This window comes from Diceros bicornis, chromosome 34 (genome assembly GCF_020826845.1).
Source record: "Diceros bicornis minor isolate mBicDic1 chromosome 34, mDicBic1.mat.cur, whole genome shotgun sequence".
In the NCBI taxonomy this organism is placed as follows: Eukaryota; Metazoa; Chordata; class Mammalia; order Perissodactyla; family Rhinocerotidae; genus Diceros; species Diceros bicornis.
This window is the reverse complement of record NC_080773.1, coordinates 6,550,088-6,574,056: the sequence shown is the minus strand read 5'-3', so window position 1 is coordinate 6,574,056 and position 23,969 is coordinate 6,550,088. Positions and strand designations below refer to the sequence as shown.

Genomic DNA, 23,969 nt, shown 5'->3' with positions numbered 1-23,969 from the left:
ACAGTTGGGCCAACGTGAGCCTGGGCTACTGAACAGCAGCACCACCAAACTGAAGGAGCGCCTGGCCCGAGCCGCACGCACAGACGGGGCAGGCCCTGCCGGAGGCCTCACTGCTGTGTCTGAATTCTGCCAAGCTCTCCTGCCGTTCCAGCTGGTGCCCAAACCCTGTCACTGCCGAAGTGAGTGGAAAAGACTCGCGCACCGTCCTGCTGGCCTGCTCAGCACCAGGTGGAAGGCAGACGGGCACTCGGGGAGGAAAACGTCTGGGCTGACCCGTGGTTACCTGCGCGGCGTGGCTGCTGGCGCTGCCTCACTGGAGCTGTAAGTAGAGCCCATTAAGGTCATAAAGAGTGAGTTCCAAAGTTTATCTCCGCTGGTTCCAGTCTTTGGAGAGATTTCTCCTTACATGATGCAGCTGATTTGGGGGAATCTGGTTAAGGAAAAAAATTAATCTAGACACGAACAAAATGAAAAATATTTTTGGAGGAAACAGGTTTGCCCGCCCCTCCCCTTTTTGTGTGATGTATCCAAGCTTCATTGCTAAAAAAAGGTGTTTAATAATTACCTTTGTTGACCTCTGTACCTTCTGGCTTCCTCTGCTCCTGGGCACAAGACATGGCCATTCCCAGGGCGCGACAGTGCAGACGCAGGCGGTCGGCCGCCACGGGCAGCTCCCCGGCTCTGCGAGGTCAGGAAGAAGGTAAGGGTGATGGGTGGGCTCCCCGCTCGCCTGGCCAGGGCCTGGAGGGGACTTTATTAGAGAAAGGGGACAGGAAATGACCATCAGCTAGTTCAGACTTGAGCTTATTTTCCGCAGCAACTTTTTTCATTCCTTGCATCAGTCAATGGAAAAACATCTACACTGGGGGTCTATTACGCATGAGGTGCCCTAATCTTGGGAGTAATCATGAGAAACTCTGTGGACTGTGGAGGCAGAATGATTTTGAAGCGTGTCACTGCTGAGAATTAGGAGACAGCACAGGCGGTGAGCCTGGAGGCTTGGGGCTCTGACTGGGAAGTCTGGAGACGAGCACAGAGCCTCCTTTGCAGTCAGAGGCCTGAACAGCAGTCAGGGTGAATTGTTATTCCTGGGATGGAGCAGATTATCCCTAAGGGATCGACAAGTGTACTTTCCTGAAACAGTAGCTAACAACCTGCTTTGGGAGTCAGTTCCACGACGCAGATGCGTTAGCTGAGCAGAGCCCTCGCTGACCTGCAATTGTGTCTTGTCTGCCAGAGCATTTGCCGAATCAAGGCCCGCGCCCTCCTAGAACCGGCAGGAGGGAAAAATGGAGGAGACCAGCCTGAGAAAAAGGAGAGAGGATGAGAAGTCTGTCCAGAGTAATGAACCCAAGAGCACAACTCTCCAGAAGGAGGTAAGGCTGTCCTCCGCGCGGGCCCTGCCCAGGGCAAGCAGGGTGTGTTAATGTTAATGAGCAGCGGCAGGCAGAGAAGTCCCAATGGTCTCTGATTTGTAAAGTACGTTTCTAACTGAACAATTCTTTGGACTTACCTCTTTCCCTCTCACCAGCAAACTCAACATTTTTTTTTTTGTGAGGAAGATCAGCCCTGAGCTAACATCCATGCTAATCTTCCTCTTTTTGCTGAGGAAGACCGGCTCTGAGCTAACATCTATTGCCAATCCTCCTCCTTTTTTTTTCCCCCAAAGCCCCAGTAGATAGTTGTATGTCATAGTTGCACATCCTTCTAGTTGCTGTATGTGGGACGCGGCCTCAGCATGGCTGGAGAAGCAGTGCGTCGGTGCGCACCCGGGATCCAAACCCGGGCCCCCAGCAGCAGAGCGCGCACACTTAACCACTAAGCCACTGTGCCGGCCCAAACTCAACATTTTCTTGTGACGTTAATACATGTGTGCTTCTGTGTGCTGGGCAAGCGTCCGGAGGGGTCCAGTAGCTGCTCAGGGATGGTCAGAGAGGACCTTCTGATGTGCGAGTCTCCTCTATAGCATCTTCTTCACCAAATGTCCGTTCCTCTCATGTTTGAATACCTCCAGTGATGGGAAGCTCCACTTAGGTCTCAGCGAGTCTAGCTGGGGTGGCGTGTCTGACGCGGGTGTGACATAGGTGACCCCTCTGAGTTGGAATGCAGTAAGGGCTGGACTTGGAGGTGCCTGCGGCCTAGAGGGGCCAGAGCGTGTGGTAGGTGGGCTGGCACTGGGCCTGCAAGGAGCGGGAGCTGTGGAGGGCGGGGAGTGGAGGCAGAAGGTGCTTGATGCTCCACAGGGTGGAGAGCGAGTCCCAGGGGATGGCGGCAGCAGGGGGTGGGCGTGGAGGGACAAGCTCCAGGCTCCTAAAATGCGGAGCGAGGGCCCCAGAGCAAGATTAGGAGGGCAGGACGGGTGGGCTGAGCTGTGGGCAGAGCCTCCGGGAGCTCCGTGCCTGGCAGCAGAGGGGATGGAGGAAGGATCTGGGGGTTGACAAAAGGCAGTGGCATGGCTTGACTGTGGGTTGGCCTAGGATCTTGGGTCCCCAGGAGTCAGCTCATGGGCAGCAACACTCTCCCTTTTGGCCATGAAAGGAGCACGGCTGAGCTAACCCTAGACAGCCAGCTTCGGGGTGAGTGCAGACCTCAGCAGGAGGAAGGATTCTGGAGGGCCCCGGGGTGTCGGTGGGCCAACCCGGGCGTCAGAGGAGGAAAGCTGAGACTGCCTGGGAGCTCCCCCTCCCTGAGGCCAGACTGAAGCGGAGGCTGCTCCTGGCACCACTCCTCCAATCGTGTGTGTCCCCTGGCGACCCGATTCCTTGTTCTCTGGGCTCCAACCCTGACCGCAGCCTCTGCCCAGACAGGCGAGCGCCTGCACGTTCACCTCGGGCTCCAGAAAGCAGGCCAGTGGCTTCCGAGGGCTGACGTTACACGGAGGGGCCTGAATCAGGCATTTTCTTCCTTTAAAGAAGTTTTTTTCCCTTGATTCGTGTCTAATTTACATGCAGTGAAATGTGCAGATCTTTAGTTCCCTCAGGAGGGCCCCCAACCCTGAGTGTCTCTCCCCGTGGACTAGTTTTGCCTACTACAAGTAAAGCCCCAGAAGCGGGCCCTGGTGTCATCCCTGCAATGGCCCGGGGCAAATCCCCCGGCACACGGGCCTGCCTGGGGCCGCGCCGGCCGCGGGAGGGAGAGGGCTGATGGGGCCATCCGAGCGGGAGCCGGGCGGCAGCATGAACTCTCCTCTTCCTTCCTCTCTGTCCCAGGTGGGCCTGATCAGCGGCATCTGCATCATCGTGGGCACCATCATCGGCTCGGGGATCTTCATTTCCCCCAAGTCTGTGCTCCGCAACACGGAAGCCGTGGGGCCCTGTCTCATCATATGGACGGCTTGTGGGATCCTTGCAACACTGGGTAACAAAGACGCTGCTCCCTGGTGAACTCTCTCTGTTGAAATGTGGGGACAGGCCATCCGAGCACCTCTGTGCCCTGGTCTTGCTGCTGCTGGGGTCCCTCTCAGTGTTGGCGTGCAAACAGGCGTAAATCGGTGCACTGAAACGTCCACATGTCCAACGGCCAGGACTCCAGGCAGTCAGATGAGAGGACACCATGGAGGGGCCCTGTGAGCACGGCCCCCCAAGGGAAGGAGGGCTCCCTTGGGCAGCAACACCTCACCAGGGCCCGGGGACCCTCCTCTCTGTGTTCCAGGCGCCCTGTGCTTTGCGGAGCTCGGTACGATGATCACGAAGTCGGGGGCCGAGTACCCTTACCTGATGGAAGCCTTCGGGCCCATTCCTGCCTATCTCTTTTCCTGGACCAGCCTGTTTGTCATAAAGCCCTCGTCCTTTGCCATCATCTGTCTCAGCTTTTCTGAGTACGTTGCTGCGCCTTTCTACTCAGGCTGCGAGCCTCCTCAGGTTGTCGTGAAGTTCCTGGCCGCTGCTGCCATCTGTGAGTACCCGAGTGTGAAACCCTGGGCAGGAGTCAGAAAAAAGACCTGGCATAGATGACATGGGGGGACGCTGGCCTTCGCCTCTCCACGGCCAGAAAGAGGCCGAGTGGGCCTGGAGGCACTGGGGAGAAGCAGGGCCCCAAAGCCCATCACCCTTCGGCGTCCCTGCTCTGCAACCCATCGGAGCTGTCAGGGAAGGGTGGTCATGCTGTCCCGCAGGGCAGTGCTTGGCTGGGGCCTGGCTGCTTCTCCGTCGCCCTCGGAGGAAGGCAGCCCTGGCCTGAGTTCAAGGTCCTCATCAGGTGCATTTGATGAATGTGGTGGTGGAGAGGGGAGGTTGGGGGTGGGCCTGGCAATAGAAAGGAGACTCTTTCCAGAGCCTTAAGAAAGGAGGGAGACGTTGAGCCCATCGACACAGAATGTTGCCCCCCGACTCTCCCAGTGCTCATCACCACGGTGAACTCGCTGAGCGTGCGGCTGGGCAGCTACGTCCAGAACGTGTTCACAGCGGCCAAGCTGGTGATCGTGGCCATCATCATCATCAGTGGACTTGTCCTCCTGGCCCAAGGTGACCTTGGGCTGGAGGGGGTGGTGGGCTACAGCACAGACCTTTTCATCTGGAGCTCTTGCTCCTAAGCATATCTCGAAGGCAGGAATTCAATCGAAAGAGTTTAGTTTCCTGACTTTTCAGTTCGTTTAATAACCTGAGGTCATAAGTCATGCCCTTCTTTCACGTGGAGATGATGCAAAGTCCCAATCTGGTCAGCTGACACACACTATTCACTGTCTGGCTTAATTACAGGGAATACAAGGAATTTTGAAAATTCTTTTGAGGGCACAAAACTGTCTGTGGGAGCCATCAGTCTGGCATTTTATAATGGACTCTGGGCGTACGACGGCTGGTAAGGATGTCACATCTGGTTGTGGGGTTCTTTAGCCTACCTTAACTGAAACCCTGTGGGAAGCCATGACGTCTCCTTGTGGGGGTTTGGTGGGACCTTAAAATTCACTTTTGCATCTCCCTTTTGTTAAGCACCACCTCCACCCTTCTGTTCTCCTCGGACCCCAGAGACACCGAGACACCTGCCCCTTTCCCAGTCCCTCACGTGGCACCAGCCCTTGACACAGTGGCCTGTGAGCAGGCAGTGCGGGGCCCTGTGCCAGAAGCTTGACCAGACACAGACAGACTCAGCTGAATTGGAGGCAGTCAGGGCTGCCCAGGCACTTGACAAGGCAAGAATATTCATAGCACTTCTGTTTCAACCTTGAAAACACCTGGTTCAGTCGGTGAGATTGTGTTGTGTCCCTTAAGGAAGAAGTGTGGCCATCCGTGACACTAGGCTTTCCAGTCAAGCAAAGCATCTGTAGGCTTCCTTCTCTTTGCAGACAGAGAATCGTCCATTTCCTTCAAAGCACCTTGAGATCTCACTCCTCCCGATAACTGTTGACACTTCACACGATTCTGTGGAGGGCAGAGACTTACCGTCTGACAGAGGCGCAGATCTCGGTAGCCCCACCATCTCCAGCGCTTTCTCTGAAAGAAATTACCCTGGAACTCCTGCAGGAGAATTTTCTCTGTGCTGGAGAATCTTAAATGGGGCCAACATGTATTATTTTGTGTTTCACAATCTTAGCAAAGGAAGTCAAAGTTATGTTACTCATGTTACTTTTCTTTCTCTAGGAATCAGCTCAATTATATTACAGAAGAACTTAGAAACCCTTTCAGGTAAGAAAGCTGAGTCAGGCCGGGAGACAACGGGCAGGCAAGCATTTTTCTCTCCTCCCGAGCAAAGTGGAACTGCTTCCTCCCATTATTCCATGAGTCCCTCCAGACAGTACAGGGTTTCTTGAAGCTCATTTACACTCATTAGAGTTTGGTTTTATTTTGGGTAGTGGAATGGTTGCTGGAGGAAGGAAGAATTCTAACTTTATCTCTGGCTTATTACTTTCTTTAAGTAATTAAGGAAACAGTCTTTTTTTTGTATAGATGTCTTAATAGTTTATACCATTGTGAAATTTTAGTTGTACATTATTGTTTGTTAGTCACCATATAAATGCCTCCCTTCACTCCTTGTGCCCAACTCCCACCCCCCTTCCCCCTGGTAACCACCATACAGTTCTATCTGTCCGTGTGTTAGTTTATCTTCCACATATGAGTGAAATTATGCGATGTTTGTCTTTCTCTCCCTGGCTTATTTCGCTTAACATAATACCCTCCACGTTTATCCATGTTGCTGCAAATGGGATGATTTTGTCTTTTTTTATGGCTGAGTAGTATTCCATGGTATATATATACCACATCTTCTTTATCCAATCATCAGTCGAGGGACACTTGGGTTGTTTCCACTTCTTGGCTATAGTGAATAATGCTGCAATGAACATAGGGGTACATAAACCTCTTTGGATTGTTGATTTCAGGTTCATTGGATAAATACCCAGTAGTGGGATAGCTGGATCATAGGGTACTTCTATTTTTAATTTTTTGAGGAATCTCCATGCTGTTTTCCATAGAGGCTGCACCAGTTTGCATTCCCACCAGCAGTGAATGAGGGTTCCCGTTTCTCCACAACCTCTCCAACATTTGTTATTTTTTGTCTTGGTGATTATAGCCATTCTCACGGGTGTAAGGTGATATCTTAGTGTAGTTTTGATTTGCATTTCTCTGATGATTAGTGATGTTGAACATCTTTTCATGTGCCTATTGGCCATCTGTATATCTTCCTTGAGAAAGTACCTGTTCATATCCTCGGCCCATTTTTTGATCGGGTTGTTTGTTTTTTTGTTGTCCAGTTGTCTGAGTTCTTTAAATATTATGGAGATTAACCCCTTGTCAGATATGTGATTTGCAAATATTTTCTCCTAGTTGGTGGGTTGTCTATTCATTTTGATCTTGGTTTCATTTGCCTTGTAGAAGCTCTTTAATCTGATGAAGTCCCACTTGTTTATTTTTTTTTTAGTTTCCCTTGTCTGAGTAGACATGGGATCCGAAAAGATTCCTTTATGACCAATGTCAAACAGTGTACTGCCTATGTTTTCTTCTAGGAGTTTTATAGTTTCAGGTCTCATCTTCAGGTCTTTGATCCATTTTGAGTTAATTTTTGTGTATGATGAAAGCAGGTGGTCTACTTTCATTCTTTTGCATGTGGCTGTCCAGTTTTCCCAGCACCATTTATTGAAGAGACTTTCCTTTCTCCATTGAATGTTCTTAGCTCCTTTGTCAAAGACTAGCTGTCCGTGGTTTTATTTCTGGCCTTTCAATTCTGTTCCATTGATCTGTGTGTCTGTTTTTGTACCAGTACCATGCTGTTTTGATTACTGTCACTTTGTAGCATATTTTGAAGTCAGGGATTGTGATGCCTCCAGCTTTGTTCTTTTTTCTCAGGATTGCTTTACCTATTTGGGGTCTTTTGTTGCCCCATATGAATTTTAGTATTCTTTGTTCTATTTCCGTGAAGAATGTCATTGGGATTCTGATTGGGATTGCATTGAACCTGTAGATTGCTTTAGCTAATATGGACATTTTAACTATGTTTATTCTTCCAATCCATGTGCATGCGATATCTTTCCATTTCTTTATGTCATCATCGATTTCTTTCAATAATGTCTTATAGTTTTCATTGTATAAGTCTTTCCTTGGTTAAATTTATTCCTAGATATTTTATTCTTTTTGTTGCAATTGTAAATGGGATTATCTTTTTGAGTTCTCTTTCCGTTAGTTCATTATTAGCATACATGAATGCAACTGATTTTTGTAGGTTGATTTTGTACCCTGCAACTTTGATGTAGTTGTTGATTATTTCTACTAGTTTTCCAATGGATTCTTTAGGGTTTTCTATATATAAAATCATGTCATCTGCAAATAGTGATAGTTTCACTTCTTCGTTGCCTATTTGGATTCCTTTTATTCCTTTTTCTTGCCTAATTGCTCTGGCTAAAACCTCCAGTACTATGTTGAATAAGAGTGGCGAGAGTGGGCACCCTTGTCTTGTTCCTGTTCTCAGAGGAATGGCTTTCAGTTTTTCCCAGTTGAGTATAATGTTGGCTGTGGGTTTGTCATACACGGCCTTTATTATATTAAGGTAATTTCCTTCTATACCCATTGTGTTGAGAGTGTCTCTGGCTTATTTTGCTTTACAAACAATTCGATTTTACTGCCCTAGAGTCTGAGAGATGGAGAATTCTTTCTCATTTGAAAATATCACATGTCCCTGCTGGGTCTCTGCTGTTCCACAAGCCCCCTGCATCTGGGTGGGCCTCAGGAAGGGCAGCTGTGCCCCTAGCCCACCACAGGGAGCAGGTGGAGGGCTGGCCAGGGCTGGTGGGAAGAAAGGACTGGAACAAAAACAACCATCTCATGAGTCTCTAACGGGACGCTCTGGTCTGACCCTGGGTCCCTGGGTCCCCACCCCTCCCAGAAACCTGCCCCTGGCCATCATCATCGGGATCCTGCTGGTGACAGGGTGCTACATCCTCATGAACATTTCCTACTTCACTGTGATGACCGCAACCGAGCTCCTGCAGTCCCAGGCTGTGGCCGTGGTGAGTGCCCAGGGTCTCTGCGGGAGGTGGCGCAGTCCATGGGAGGGGGCCGGCAAGTGTAAATGCTCAAGTTGAAGTACCCTCACAGGAGAGGAGGGAAATAGTCATCTAGGAGATGATGGGGAGTCAATGGGTTAAGGCAGCACCAAAGACCCAGGTTAAAGGTCTGAGGTTACAGGCTGCCAGCTGGGTGGCAGGTTCTGCTTTCCCACCACGGCCACCACCTGGGTGCAGGCACAGAATGCAGTTGGAGCAGGGCTGGATCTAACCAGGGTCGGGGTTGTGATAGGCAAGTACAAGGGAGAGAAAGTGCAAGGAAGTGAGTGAAGGAGGGAGTTACAACAATGATTGTGAGTTTAAGCTGGGTAAGGAGGGCAGTGAGGACAAGATGGATGCGCCTGAGGGACAGCAGAGAGGCCTCGTCGAGTGGGGGAGGACAGGAAATGAACTGGGAACAGACCCTGAGGTGACAAGGACGGGGCAGATGGAGAGATGCAGTCCTGGTCAGGAAGAGGTCACTGACCACGAGAATAGGAGGCTGAGGTGGAAGGGAGCACAAGGTCATTCTGAGTGAGGAGGTCAGGGAAGTGACACTGCAACAAGGAAGAATCATGACAGGGGGCCGTGGAGAAGAGATGTCTGTGACCAGCAAAAGATGCTGAGATACTCTGTGGAGGAGAAAAGAGGCCCCGCTGTTTGCCTCCCGGGTGGTGCTCTACTTTTCCTCTTCCGGGGGAGGCAGAGGCTGTGCCCACCCAGGGGGAGGGGCCAGGCCCTCAGTGAGGGCGCAACAGTCTTCTTGGGACACGTGGCTCTTGGGGGCCGTGCACGCCCCTCAGGACTCTTCTCACCTCTCTCCCCAGACCTTTGGTGACCGCGTTCTCTATCCAGCCTCCTGGGTCGTCCCGCTCTTCGTGGCCTTTTCAACCATCGGCGCTGCCAACGGGACCTGCTTCACGTCGGGCAGGTAGGGGACCCCCACACCCAGCCCGGGCAGAGGCCGCAGAGCCGATCCCACACTCGAGGAAGACAAGCGTCAGGGCGGAAATCTCTAGGGCCCTGCCTCACGGCACAAGAAGGAAGCCTGGAGTCTGGAGAAGGGAGGGGAAAGCTCAGACAGGCTTGAGCTGGACATGGCTGGCCCCACTGAAGCGAGGCCCTGAGTCCCCATCAGGGGACAGCACGAGGCAGAGTTTGGTGACAGAGGCGTCGGTTCATGCTGGAACTTTTGCTCACCTAATATTTCTTGAACATCTTCTCATGCTAATAGATACACACTCTAGATCAGGGACTGGCCAACTTTTCCTTAAGCGCCAGACTAAATATTTTGGGCTTGCAGGCCATGTGAGTCTGTCACAACCACCCAACTCTGTCTTTGTGGCATGAAAGCAAACAGCTGTGGTTATGTTCCACTCACACTTTATCTACGTAAACAGGACGGTCTGCCAGTCCCTCCCCACCCTGGGACCCTACTGGCCTAGAGACGGTAGCCGCTGTGTTGTCTTCCACTCTACAATGTAGCCTAATTTAACACAGCCTCTGCTCGAGGGCTGGGTGGGGGTTGCTTTCGTAAACACTGCTGCAGGGAACCTTCTTGAACACGTCTTTGCCCAGTTGTCCAGTGTTCTGAACGGATACATTTCTGAGAGTGAAACTGCTGAAGGTTATACACTTATACACTTAAAAAATGAAATGTATACCAAAAAATCCTTCTTCCAAAGCTGTATATAGGTAGTGCCAGTCTTGCAGCTTTACATTGTCCAAAGCGTTTTGGCTATTCTAGATTCTTTGCATTTCTATACGAACTTTAGAACCAGCTTGCCAATTTCTACAAAAAAGCCTTCTGGGATTTTGATCAGGACTGCGTTGCACCCACAGATCAGCCGGAGAGGACCGCCATCTTAAAAGTATTGATTCTTCCAATCTAGGGGCATGGATTGTCTCTCCGTTTATTTAGATTTTCTTTAATTTAAAAAAACAATTTTTTTTGAGTAGTTTTCAGTATACAGTTCTTGCACATATTTTGTCAGATTTATCCTGGAATATTTCATGTTTTTTCATGCTATCATAAATGGTATTTTTTTAAATGTAAAAGTTTTCAGTTTCTGATAGCTTTTGCTAATATACAGAAACAATTTCAACAGCTTTACTGAGGTATAAATACCATAAAACTCACTTTGTCATTGTATAATTTAGTGATTTTAGTGAACTTATAAAGCTGTGCAAGTATCATCACAATCCAACTTGAGAATATTTCCATCATCCCAACAAGTTCCCATAGCCTAACGATAGTTATTCCCTGCTCCCACCTCCAGCCCTAGGCAACCATTGATCTGCTTCTGTATCTGCAACTTTGCCTTTTCTGGACATTTCATCTAAATGGGCTACAACTTGTCATTTGCATCTGGCTTCTCTCACTTAGCATATTATTTTTGAGGTTCATTCCTTTTAATTGCTGGATAGTATTCCATTATTTGGATATACCACATTTTGTTTAGCCATTCACCAGCTGACAGGCTTTTGGATTGTTTCCAGTTTAGGCTGTTATGAATACTGCTGCTATGAGTATTCACTCATATGTCTTTTTATGGATGTACGTTTTTATTTCTCTTGGATAGATTCCTAGGAATAGAGCTGCTGAGTCATATACTAAATTTATGATTAACTTTTAAAGAAACTGCTTAACTGTTTTCCAAGTGGTTGTTCCATTTTAATTTCTATAAGCAATGCATGAGAGTTCCAGTTTCTCCACATCCTCACCAACACTTGGTATTGTCTTTTTGATTATTGTCCTTCTAGTGAGTATGTCACTGTGGTCTTTTCTTTTTTTCTTTTTTTTTTTTTGGTGAGGAATATTGGCCCTGAGCTAATATCCGTGTCAGTCTTCCTCTATTTTGTATGTGGGACGCCGCCACAGCATGGCTTGACGAGCAGTGTGTAAGTCCACGCCAGGATCTGAACCCACGAACCCTGGGCTGCCGAAGCGGAGCGCACAAACTTAACCACTATACCACTGGGCCAGCACTCGCTGTGGTTTTAATTTGCATTTCCCTAATCACTAATGATACTGAGCATCTTTTCATGTGCTTATTAGCCATTCATATATCTTCTGGCGAAATCTCTATTCAAATCTTTTGCCCATTTTTAAAACTGGGCTGTTTGTCATTGAGTTGTAAGAGTTCTTCATATATTCTGGACACAAGCCCTTTACCAGGTATCTGATTTGCACATATTTTCTCCCAGTCTGTGGTTTGTCTTCCCATTTTCTTAATGGTGTTTCTGAAACACTAATGTTTTTAACTGTGACAAAGTCCAGTTTATCAATTTTTTTTCATGTGTCATGCTTTTATTGTCGTATCTAATAACCTTTGCCCAATCCAAGGCCACAAGGATTTTCTCTTCTGCTGTACCCTAGTTTTAAGGGTTTAGCTCCTCTGTTTGGGTCCACGGTCCACTGGGAGTTAAGTTTGTATGGTTCTGCAGCCGCGCAGCTTGTGGCTGGGCCAGGGGCTGGCGCTATACTGAGTTACGTTGGATACAACTTTTTATGGGGTCAAATCGAAGATTTTTCCTTGCTGGTTTCTGAGTTTTCTATCTCCCATAGACAAACCTTCCTCTTTCCTTTCAAGAATACCCACCTATGTTTTCTTCTAGCATTTTACTTTAGCTCTTTGATCAATCTGGAATGTATTTTGATAGGAGGCAGAAACCTCACTGTTTTTCCCCAAACCTTAACCATGTTGTCTCAATATTATGTACTAAATAATCCATCCTTTCCCCTACTGGTTTGAAATGCCACCATTATCACTCCCAATGTACTTGGTTCCCTTTGTTTCACTGAGAGATGTTTCCTATGCTATTATCATATTCATTAAAACAGTTTACAGCTCCAGCAATGGAACACCTGGCAGAACTAGTGCTCCCCCGTCAGACTTCTCCTCCCTGTTTAGCATTCCAGGTGCATTTACAATAATTTTGTCCAGTTCCAAAAGTCCTGCTGGCATTTTGATTGCATGGACTTTATATTATTAGTTTGTGGAGAACTGGTGGAATTTAAAGACTGAATTCACAGCACCATCTTGAGTCTGTCTCCCCTCCATCTAGCAACTCCTTTCCTCCTAGTTTCACTGCCTTGTTCTGCAAATTAATACCATGTTTATGTCTTTTCAAAGTTCAAATACATAGTTTTAAATAGATGGACCTTTTCGGTCTTTGTGTTCCTGACTTCTAATTTTATTGTACTGTAGCCAGAGTGTGTGTCTTTATGATATCACTTCTTCGGAAGTTTTAAGACTTCCCTTGTGGCTTACTGCAATTTTTATGTTTCCTGTGGTCTTGAAATAATGTGTCTTAATGTATTCTAGATTTTTCTATCATCGTCAGGCTTGTACCTTGACTGTTCAAATCTTCCGCCCTCGGTGGATTTGTCCTTTTTCCCTTCTATGTTTCAAGGGCCCCCGTTTTTTGTATCTTCTTGGTAGATTGTTCTCCTTTTCAGTAGGGACTCCCCCTCTTTTTGCCTTAAATTCTGTTTTGTCTGATATTGATATTGCTGAGTCAGCTGTCTTTAGGCTGCTCTTTTTGGCAACACATCCCATCCCTTTTATCTTTAACCTCGCAGTGTCGTCTGGCCTGGGCTTGTGTCTCTTTCAACAACCCAACTTGCAAGTCTCCAGCCGGGCAAGCTGAATCTGATCACATCTTTTGGGGGGTTTCAGGTTTTGTTTCGTTTTTTTTTTTGAGGAAGACTGGCCCTGAGCTAACATCTGTTGCCAATCTTCCTCGTTTTTAACTTTTTCTCCCCAAAGCCCCAGTAGATAGCTGTATGTCATAGCTGTACATCCTTCTAGTTGCCCTATGTGCAACGCTGCCTCAGCATGGCTTGACGAGTGGCGCATAGGTCCACGTCCAGGATCTGAACCCGAGAACTCCAGGGTGCCGAAGCGGCGTGCACGAACTTAAGTGCTACGCCACCGGGACAGCCCCTGAATCTGATCACATTTAACGTGCTTACTGCTACAGCTGGATTAATTTCTAACATATTCCTTTGTTTTCTTGGTTTATAAAAAATCTTATCCTGATTTATTATCCATCAAATTTCCTTTATTCCTTTCTTTCTTCTGCCAACGTGGTACATTTCTATTACCTCAGCAATTACCCTTAACATTTAAAACAAATAACTAATAGAGTCTATCAGTATCCCAGTTCTCTTCCATCTCTTAGAAGGACTCTCCCTTCCACATCATCTAGCATATCAGCTATACCTTGTTTATAAACCCACTCCTGTGAAAAACTGTTCCTCATGACAAAAATAAAAAATCCAATACATATTTACGTGCCAACATGTTTTACTGCTGTTTCCCTAATGTTGCTTCTTCGATCAATTCCTTCTGAGTTCACTGTTTTTCTGGGGGAGTAGACTTGTTTTTGGGTGGGGGGGTAGACTTTTTGTCTGTCCCGAAGACTTCTTGTCTGTTTTGCTGGGATAGACTTTTTAATAGTTTCCAAGGAGGATTGGAGAATAGTAAATGTCTCATAGTCATTGTTTATCTAAAAATGTATTTATTTTGCCAGTAGTCTTGAATGATAGTTTAGCTATGCAGAATTCTAATCTGAAAATCAATTTCCCTCATCACTTTGAAAATATTATTTCTCATGAGATGTTTGCTATTGTTCTGATTGTCCTTATTTTGTAGTCAATCTTTTAAATTCAGTAGCTTTAAAATTTTTTTTTTCCTTCCACTATAATATTTATTTCAGGGTATGTTTTTATTTGTCTAGAACTGGGTTCAGTGGAAGGCTCAGTGTTTTCTGATTCTGTAAAAGCTCTCTGCTCTTCTCTGAGTTTGCTTTACCCCCATTCAAGGTGTTCGAGCTTCTTCCTGTTTCTTAATTTCCTGTCTACATTTTCCATTTCTCTATGCTTCATACTTAGATCCAGCTTCTAATTTATTTTTTCATGTATCTATTGTTGATTACATTTTTAACTACAGTAGCTTTTTCTTTTTTATAAATTACTTTGCTCCTCTTCCCTTTTTCTCTCTAACATTTTGAAGTCTTTGGGATGACAGAATCGTCAGGAGTTCTCGGGGGAACTAAGCTGTTTGCTTGCATCTGCTCACTCCTAATTTGTCTGATTTTTTAAAAATATGGAAGTTCTGCACAGCCTGGATTTAGAAGTGCTGGCCCTCCTGTGTTTGCTTCTGTCAGGTGCCCCAGGCACTGGGGTCCACTGGCCCCTGCCTAGTCTTCACATCTGTTTCTTGCATAACTTGTAGGACTCAGAGGTATCTCCTCCTGGAAAGGGCCTCCCCAAACCAAACCCACACTTTCCCCACCTTAGGTGACTCCACAGCACCAGGATGTATTTCTCTCGGATGCATTTAACCACCTCACTTACTTCTCCAAAAGTCACCTCCAGAGGCCGGACTGCTACCCGAAGATGCCAGGGTCCCAACTCGGTCCCTTTCTCTGCGGCCCCGGTTGTGAAGCTCAGGACACACTTGCTCAGGGACGTACAGCAGCCTGCTCTCTCATCCGCTGACTTCCACGTTACTGCTTTTCCAGGCTTGTGTATGTTGCGGGCCGGGAAGGCCACATGCTGAAAGTGCTGTCTTACATCAGCGTCAAGCGCCTGACGCCGGCCCCTGCCATCATCTTTTATGTAAGTATGTATTCCGCCAGGAAAACACCCCCGTAAGCAGAGGGTCCCTCAGTTTGAATGGGGAAGTAAACCTGTATTGCTAAGCCCAGGGGTTTTCAAGTGACCCAGGTTCCTTTAGTCCTTGACATGACACAGGTATATAAAGAAGCCAGGACAATTCAAACAATTTACCCACCTCTGCTCCTTGTTCTAATGTATCCATTGAAAGACACCGTTTGAGTCTTCCAAGCTTGCACCCTCTACACTTTTTACATGTACATTTGTATGTTCTGGTCCCTGGTAACAAACTATACAAAAACCTGCTAGCTTATGGGCAGGAGAAAAGGCATTTTACAAGGTGGCTGCTGACAACAGCTTCTCATGATGGCCTGATAATTTAGAAGTCACTGGATCCTTGTGCAGTAAAGGCCCTCTGACATCTTCTAATTGGAGTTTCTCAGTGGGGAGTCCTTGGTTGTGTGCCACTGTCTTGGGCACCTATGGTCCATCCCCACCCTAGCCTCGGGGCCAGACTCCTCCTCCCACCCCCAGAGGAGAATCACTACTCTATCAACCTACTCCCTTTGAAGATAAGAAAACAGACGCAGACTTACAAGGCCCTTGAAGTTACGAGTCCAAGGCCATGCAGCTAACGCAGGTCGAGACCAGACCTAGACAGCCTGCGTTTCACGGTCCAGGGCCCTTACCTGTGATGAAGACTCTCTGGAAGGGAAATGCATACTGAGGAAGCTGGTGCAATATATACACACATGTTTTGTTCTCCTCCTGCTGCTTCAAAGAGTCACAAACTTTCCAAGGGCTTCCATCAGGCCTCAAGGAGAACACCCACCACAGCCAAAGTCTGGTTTAACCCCCACGATGATGGAATACATGGGGGTTTCTTTCATGAGAAAGTGTTTATCCACAGAAAGAACCGCTTCTTCAGTCTTCTGTGACGTGATAAGGATAATGTTTCTAGGTACTAATGACCTGAGACTTGCTTCTTCTTTCTACCAGGGTATCGTAGCGACTATTTATATCATCCCTGGTGACATAAACTCTTTAGTCAATTACTTCAGCTTCGCAGCGTGGCTGTTTTATGGCCTGACGACTCTAGGACTGATTGTGATGAGGTTTACGAGGAAAGAACTGGAAAGGCCTATCAAGGTAGGTTTAGGGCCCTGAACGCCACAAGTGGCTCTGCTTTCTTGAAATGAATTAGACAGAGGTCACTAATTCTAGGGGCATGCTTTCTATTTCCAACCTGCCTCTACTCTTCTCTTGAATATCATATTTTGGAGTGGAGTTTGCTCTTTAATTCATTTCATATTATATAGTTCATGATCCAATTAGCCATCTAATTGTTAATTTATTAAGTTTTCGAGAATACCTGTGACCTATCTAACCAAAGCAAGGTGTCCAGTTCTGACAGTTCTAGTATCTCTCGTGCGTACACTTTTCATAGACTGATGGGGACTTCTGATTTCTGGCCCAGACCCATTCCTGTGCATGCAGCCACTAATAGTCCACATTTGCAATGTTTGGGGGCCCCTCCCACCTCCCTGCATGGCTGGTGTGGGTCTATATACCAATTAGGAAGAAGAAGAACTGATTTTGTTTTGCTTACGTTATGGGTTTTTTTAGTTTTTTGTTTATAAAACAACTGTGCTATTTAATTCTTATGATAAAAACAAGTGTAGAGGCTGGCCCAGTGGTGTAGTAGTTAAGTATGCACACTCTGCTTTGGTGGTCTGGGGTTCGCAGGTTCAGATCCTGGGCGTGGACCAATACAGCGAGGTAGGTAGGTCCTCTCAGCAAAAAGAGGAAAATTGGCAACCGATGTTAGCTCGGGGCCAATCTTCCTCACCAAAACAAAAGTGAAAAAACCAAGTGTAGATATAAGAAAAAGGGAGGCAAGCTGAGGGCTTAAGTAACTAGGACAAGAACAAGGATAACGTTTGTAGCTTTAGGATTTCGTATCAGAAATCTGCCTCGTGGGCCTGCTGGCACTGTATCTTGACCGTCACCAAGTCTCTGGAGTCAGCTGACACATGAAGCAGCCTGCCTGGCATCAGGCAGTTCCACCTCAGTCAGGTCGTCAGCAGGCAAAATTGTGACAGGAGTACAGATTTTTGATCTGCACAAAATCCCTCAAACAGAAATAAAAAGGATTTGAGAGAAAATAACTAAGGAGACAGGAGTAAAAAAGGAATCTAGCACATGTATAAATGGAGTCCCTGAAGAAGAAAATGAAAGTAACAGAGTTCTTAGAAACTATAATTCAAGAAACATTTCCTGGGGAAGGAGGGAAAGTGTGAGGGGGGACCACGAAAGGAGGGGGGACTTGAGCCAACATACTGAAAGGCATACAAGGCAACTGGGAAATCTGAGCTAGAATGGGCAATAAAGAAATATATTCTGATAAAATTTCGCACTGCTCATCAAGCCATGCTGTGGCGTCGTCCAATATACAAAGTAGAGGAAGACTGGCACAGATGTTAGCTCAGGGACAATCTTCCTCAAGCCAAAAGAGGAAGATTGGCAAAGAATATTAGCTCAGGGCCCGTCTTCCTCACCAAAAAAAAATAATAATAAGGGAAATTGGCCCCTGGTGCGAGTTTTCCCGTAGAACATCACTCTTAAGGGCAGAAGATTGACAGTGAGTAGAAGATGCTTGTATACAGAAATACAAAGCAACCTGAGAGAATGGAGATCAAACTTACCAGCTGTATGAATAACCTGGCTTATTCAGTTTAAATGAGCTTAAATCAGTCATTAAAAGAAAAAGATTTCTCAGGCAGGTTTACAAAGCTGTGAAAAATTAAAAATAAAAGGATAGTCAAAGAAATAGCAGGCAAATGAAAATACACAAAAAACAGGTTGTGATTTTATCAGATAAGCACTCAGGCCCAAAGCACAGACAAGGACCATTTAGATATGTTAACAGCTAAACCTCATAACAAAGAGATAACAATTATGGAAACTTTTCACCAAACCACAGTCATTATATCTTTATGAAGCAGAAACTACAGGAAATCCAAGGAGAAACAGACACACAGGCTAATAGGAGACTTGAAAACACCTCCCTCAGTCCAAGACAGATCCAGCCGTGTCACTAGCAAAAGTGAAAGGAGATCTAAAAATTATAAAAAAGGTAGATCTTAGAGATTTATACCAAACTCTGACCCCCAAAATAGCAAACACACCTTTTCAAGTGCATATGGGACATGTGTGAAAATTGACAATATTTAATGCCACAAGAAAAACCTTGACTAAAAAAATTAGGAATAATACAAACTGCATTCTCTGTCTATAATGCAATAAAACAGGAAATTAATTTAAAAATTAAACTTTTCTGTCCAAGAGGAAATCGGAAATGAAAGTACATAAATTCCTAAACATAACAATAATGAAAACAAGACATATAATCTATGATCAGTGCTTGGAAGAAGTTTTACTGCATTAAATACGTATATGAATAGAAGTGAAGACATTAAATAGGCAACTCAAAAAGCAAGAGAAAGAACAAAGAAAACCAAGAGCGGAGAAGGAATTTAATATACGTAGAAGAAAGAACTTAAGGTTCTTAAGTGGCTTATCTGATTTTTAGAAAACATAAATTGTTTTGTAGTCCAAGAATGAAGAAAACCTTTCCTATGACTCAAAATCCAGAAGTAATAAGGAAAAAAATGGACAAACATAACCCCAATAAAATAAAAATTTATGTGCTGAAAAAAAGAGAAGAAAGTTAAAAACACATACATAACATAATGAGGAAAATATCTGCAATAACATCACAAAAAAAGGGCTAATATTCTTAACAGTTCCTAAAAATTGAGATGGGACTTACCAACACCCAAAATGGACAAAGAAATAAAAAGAAAAAATGCAATGACACTTAAAAATGAAACAAATGAACCCCACAAGCTCCATTTTGCTCCTAATAAGAGAATGCATACCAAAATGCTAATGCGATACCATTTCTTGCGTATCAGATGAGCAGAGATCCCGAAGTTTGGCCACACTCCAAGCCCTCTCGTATAATGCTAGCAGAATACGGATGGTATCACCACTACGGAGGGAAAGTTGGCAATATCTAGCAAAATTATCTGTGCATTTACCTTTTGACCCAGCCATGCCACTTTTAGGTAATCTATCCCAAAGTGAAGTTGGCAAAAATATGAAATACATACAAGGTTATTCATTGCAGCATTAAGTATAATAGCAAAAGATTTAACACAACCCAAATATCAATTAATGGGAGACTGGTTGAATAAATTTTGGTATATGCACAAGTAGAGTGGTATGCAGAAATGGATGAGCAAGAATTTTATATACTAGTATGGCATCATCTTGAATATGTTAAAGGAACAGAGCAAGGTGCAACACTATCTTTTGTGTATTTGTCATCTCTAAGGGTAGTGGAAGTGAACATGCACATGTTAGTGCATATACGTGTGTTTATCCTCAAAAAGAAATAATGGAAGAATAAAGCAAAATCCAGAAAAAATGGTTAAAATTATAATATTAAAAAAGTTAAAATATAAAAGAGAAAAAATGAAGCCCTAAAAACTGAAAACAAATGCAGATAAAGAAACCTTACTCTATAACAAGTACATGACATAACCACACAGAGAAAATAATTACCAGAACTAATTACTAATTAGAGTGCAGTATTTTGTTTTGTTTTGTTTTTTTCCCCCGAATCCCCAGTAGATAGTTATATGTCATAGCTGCACATCCTTCTAGTTGCTGCATGTGGGACGCGGCCTCAGCATGGCCGGAGAAGCGGTGCGTCGGTGCGCACCCGGTACCCGAACCCGGGCCGCCAGCAGCGGAGCATGTGCACTTAACCGCTAAGCCACGGGGCCGGCCCTAGAGTGCAGTATTTTGAATGAATCTCCCTTGTGGATCACATTCTGTCGTTAAAAATCTGAAACTTCATATTACTACCTGTAGGAGTAGTATTGGTAGAGTTACTTTGTCATTTATTATAGGCACATTGTAGGATAAAGCAAATAAGTAATTACGTTAAAGCCACTAAGAAGTAAGATTTTCAGAAGCATAAAGAAAACGACCTAAGTCTAAAGTAAAGAAAGGAAAAAAATGCAATCTTACATTCAAATCGGAATATCAGCATGAATTTGTAAATTTTTTTCCCTTCTTGAAAAAGCTCATTTCATCTCTGTCCTTGTAAAAGAACAAGGAGTCCTCCAATCAGCCAGACTGTGGTGTCTGAATGCCATTTCTGACTAAAGGGAAACAGCTCTCTGCAGAGATGAAGAATCCAGATCTGGTGGAGATGGATTCCTCTCCTGCCCCTGAACCCAGTGACAGTCAGACATGAAGTGCCTCTTGATGTGTTACAGAAGGAAGCACAGGGCTCTAACGAGGACACATTCCTGCCCTCAGATCTAATCACTCATTTACAGGAAATAGGAGGGAGAGGAACAAGTTATCAGGCAAAGCTAGAACTAAGACATGGGACAGCCACGCGCTGCTTAACAACGGGATACCTTCTGAGAAATGCATGCTTAGGCGATTTCATCGTCATGCTAACATCACAGAGTGTGCTTACACAAGCCTAGATGGTCTAGCCCACTACACACCTAGGCTGTATGGTACTAATCTTACAGGACCACCATCGTACATGCAGTCCATCCTTGACCAAGATGTCGTTATGCCATGCGTGACTGTATAGGATAAATCATCCAATTGCTACAACAAATCAATGACAAGATAAAAAAAGAGAGGAGGGGATAAACATGTTAAAAACACCATGTCTTCATCAGTTAGAGATGTATCCTGAATATTTTACAGGAAAAATGCCACGATGTCTGGCATTTTCTTTATAGTCTAGGGAAAAGGAAAAAAAGAGGAGATGAAATAAGGTTGGTAAAATTATTTAAAAACTACGGAAGCTGGAGGAGGGGTACATGGAGTTCACTATATTTTTCTTTCATCTCAGTGTTGGATTTTGAATGAAAATGTTCAGAAACAAAACGCACATGGCCAATCATGACACCGTGCTGTTCTGCCCACAGGTGCCCATTGTCATCCCCATCTTCGTGACTCTCGTGGCTGTGTTTTTGGTGTTGGCCCCAATCGTCACAGAACCCGCATGGGAGTACCTCTACTGTGTGTTATTTATGCTGAGTGGCCTTATATTTTACTTCCTTTTTGTCCACTATAAGTTTGGCTGGGCTCAGACAATCTCAAGTAAGTATCAACAGAGGGACTGCTCTGCTGTTTGTGGAGCACAGCGAGGCACAGCACTCTGCAGCCTCATCTGTCCTGATTCTGCCAAGACTTTATCACAGCATCTCATGCAGCTAGCCAATTTCACCTTCTCTTTGGGAGGACAGATGACCCACTCCCCCCAGTGTGATGCCTCTGGGGTCCACATGTGGCCTCATCCTCTGTTCCCATCAATTACTGTCAGAAATAGGAAGGCAAAGCACTGTTTTCTTTTTTTTCATCGTAAAATACACATAAAATTTACCATCTGAAACATTTTGAAGCATACAGTCCAGCATTGATAAGCATATTCACAGCACTGTGCATCCGATTTTCAGAGCACCACTTTCTTTTCCCCGATACACAGACATCATCTGGGAGGCTCAGGAGCATCCCAGAGGCACCCAAAACTGACTGAGTTGAGACGAGACCTGAGTCTTCCAATGCCAAGTCCACAGCTCTTGCTTTCCACTCAGCAATTCTGGTTCCTCATCTATTTTAGGACAATTGCTGCTTAAAAGTTTAGCTACATTAGCCAATTTCACTTTGAAAAAGAAAGCAGTGGTGCCAAAGTGCATCTAAGAGACACTGAAGTACCCCTGTGTCTGCACTATACTCACAATGCGTTACCCTGTACTGCAGATTAACTGCAAGAAACTCTGCTTACAGAAGCCTTCCAGGCTCCTGAACACCCTCACCAGGCCAACAGCTGATCCATGGCCTGTTTCCTGGTCTCCCCCTCCCTGTGCTAGGAGTTCCCAGAAGGCAGGAATTGGACCTGGGCACAATTTGATCCTGGATCCATACAACAGCTGCTTAATATTTATTGAGTAAATGTGATTAAAAGTCTGCCTCTTCCCTTCTCCTTCAGCTTGTCTGAACTGGGAAGTACAGCCATCCCCTCAGGCACTCCTGTGTGGTTTTCACGTATGTACATGCAAGTTAGGGAGACGACAAGGTACGAAAGGGCAAAACCCAACTGGAAGGTGGGAAAGTTGGCCCTGAGACTTTAGACTGAGCCCGCAGGGACTGAGAATGCCTTTCTCCAGGATGGGCAGCTTCAGGTCCTTTTAGCCTCCAACGCCCACTGTGAAATCTGGTCCCACCACTTACTTGGCTGTGGCGTTTTAAGCAAGAGAGAAGCTGTTTCATGTTGATGAACAAAGTGAAAACAAAACCAAAATATGGCTTTACGATTTCCACAAGGACTTGTTTCCTTTCCTGAAACAGCTCCCCCGACCCCCAAGTTCTTTACTCTGATCTAAACCCTAAGCTGACAGAAGGGTGGCAGGCATCTACCCAGGATGACTTACAACCTCAAGGTACAAAACACGTCTTACTTCTCAGCTTTAGACTATGTAGCCAAGCTGCTCCCCACAAGAACCAAGAAGCAGCTGGAATTAAGGAAGAGAAAAGAATCAACAATTTGTTTTAAACAAGCAGCAGTCTTAGTGACTTCAGACTACTCAACTCCGTCAGTGGCAGTTAAATACATACATATCATTGAGTCCTTCATATTTTCCCTACAAACTGTTTGGCGGCAGTAAAATATTTAGCAGGTTCCTAATGCTTTAACGGAAATAACTTATCTCCAGAGAACCACGGTAGCTGCCAGGATGGCTCTGCCTACCTCTGAGCGCCGGGTCCCTGGAGCTCGGGCTCTGACGGGACACACCACCAACCGTAGCAACAGCGTCACTGCTCACCCACGAGCACGGGGAAGCTCGTTTTTAACTACGGTTTTCTAACGGCACATTCTGATTGGTTTTCACCCCAGAGCCCATCACCATGCACCTTCAGATGCTGATGGAAGTTGTCCCACCAGAGGAAGCTCCGGAGTAACAAGCCGGTTTCCTGTAGCCAAGACCAAGCTCTGATGAATTTATTTTTGTAAGCAATATTTGCAGCTATTTCTTGCTGATGTTTTTCTTAAAAAATTCAGATGTTAATAATGATGTTATTTTTAGATATCCATAATTCTATGGGTGGGGTTCTACACAGGAGCAGTGACGGTGTCTGCTAAAGTTAGCTGGTCAAGATGTAACCCAGGAGAAGGCTGATGGCTGGGGAGGGGCTGAATAACAATTACCACCATTGGGGCCGGCCCAGTGGCACAGTGGTAAAGTTCACGTGTTCCGCTTCAGCAGCCCGGGGTTCGCGGGTTCGGATCCCAAGCTCGGACCTACATACCACTCATCAAGCCATGCTATGGCAGCGTCCCATATAAGGTAGAGGAAAATGGGCATAGATGTTAGCCCAGGGCCAATCTTCCTCAGCAAAAAGAGGAGGATTGGCAACAGATGTTAGCTCAGGGCTAATCTTCCTCACACAAAAAAATTACCACCATTATGCAGCAACTCTTTAACAAGGGGCTCATCACACCTACTTCAATAAATGGTATTCTTTCAACTCAGTGATCAATAAGGTATATATTTTTAAATATAAAATGGGTGAAACTTTCACTTTGATTGAAATCAATTTTTTAAACACTAAAGTACAAATGTTTTACTACCTACTTGCCCCCTCCTAAAAGCATTGCCAGCCCCATATTTAACCCGGGATGGATGTGGCGGGTCTACCCAGGCCGGATGTCGAGGCCCCCACTACACGGCTAACTGTCCAGAACCATTCAACGCGCCTGTGTGTCCACCAGGG

The 23,969-nt window shown here is 45.6% G+C and overlaps 1 protein-coding gene across 4 annotated transcripts; it reads left to right on the top strand.

The window, feature by feature from the left end:
- Positions 1–281: 281 nt before the first annotated feature.
- Positions 282–23,761, top strand: SLC7A9 (solute carrier family 7 member 9). Of its 4 annotated transcripts, XM_058529081.1 has the most exons (13): positions 282–321; positions 1,238–1,376; positions 3,210–3,357; positions 3,652–3,894; positions 4,338–4,463; positions 4,698–4,797; positions 5,577–5,621; positions 8,311–8,434; positions 9,298–9,401; positions 15,002–15,098; positions 16,095–16,244; positions 21,122–21,296; positions 23,092–23,761. In XM_058529081.1, the coding sequence occupies exons 2-13, from the start codon at positions 1,290–1,292 to the stop codon at positions 23,154–23,156; spliced, it is 1,464 nt and encodes a 487-aa protein (XP_058385064.1). In that variant the 5' UTR covers positions 282–321; positions 1,238–1,289; the 3' UTR covers positions 23,157–23,761. The 4 variants fall into 4 exon arrangements, with proteins under 4 accessions (XP_058385064.1, XP_058385061.1, XP_058385063.1 ...); XM_058529078.1 differs by lacking the exon at positions 23,092–23,761 and having other exon boundaries at positions 21,122–22,294; XM_058529079.1 differs by lacking the exons at positions 282–321; positions 23,092–23,761 and adding an exon at positions 619–700 and having other exon boundaries at positions 21,122–22,294.
- The last annotated feature ends 208 nt before the right edge of the window (positions 23,762–23,969 follow it).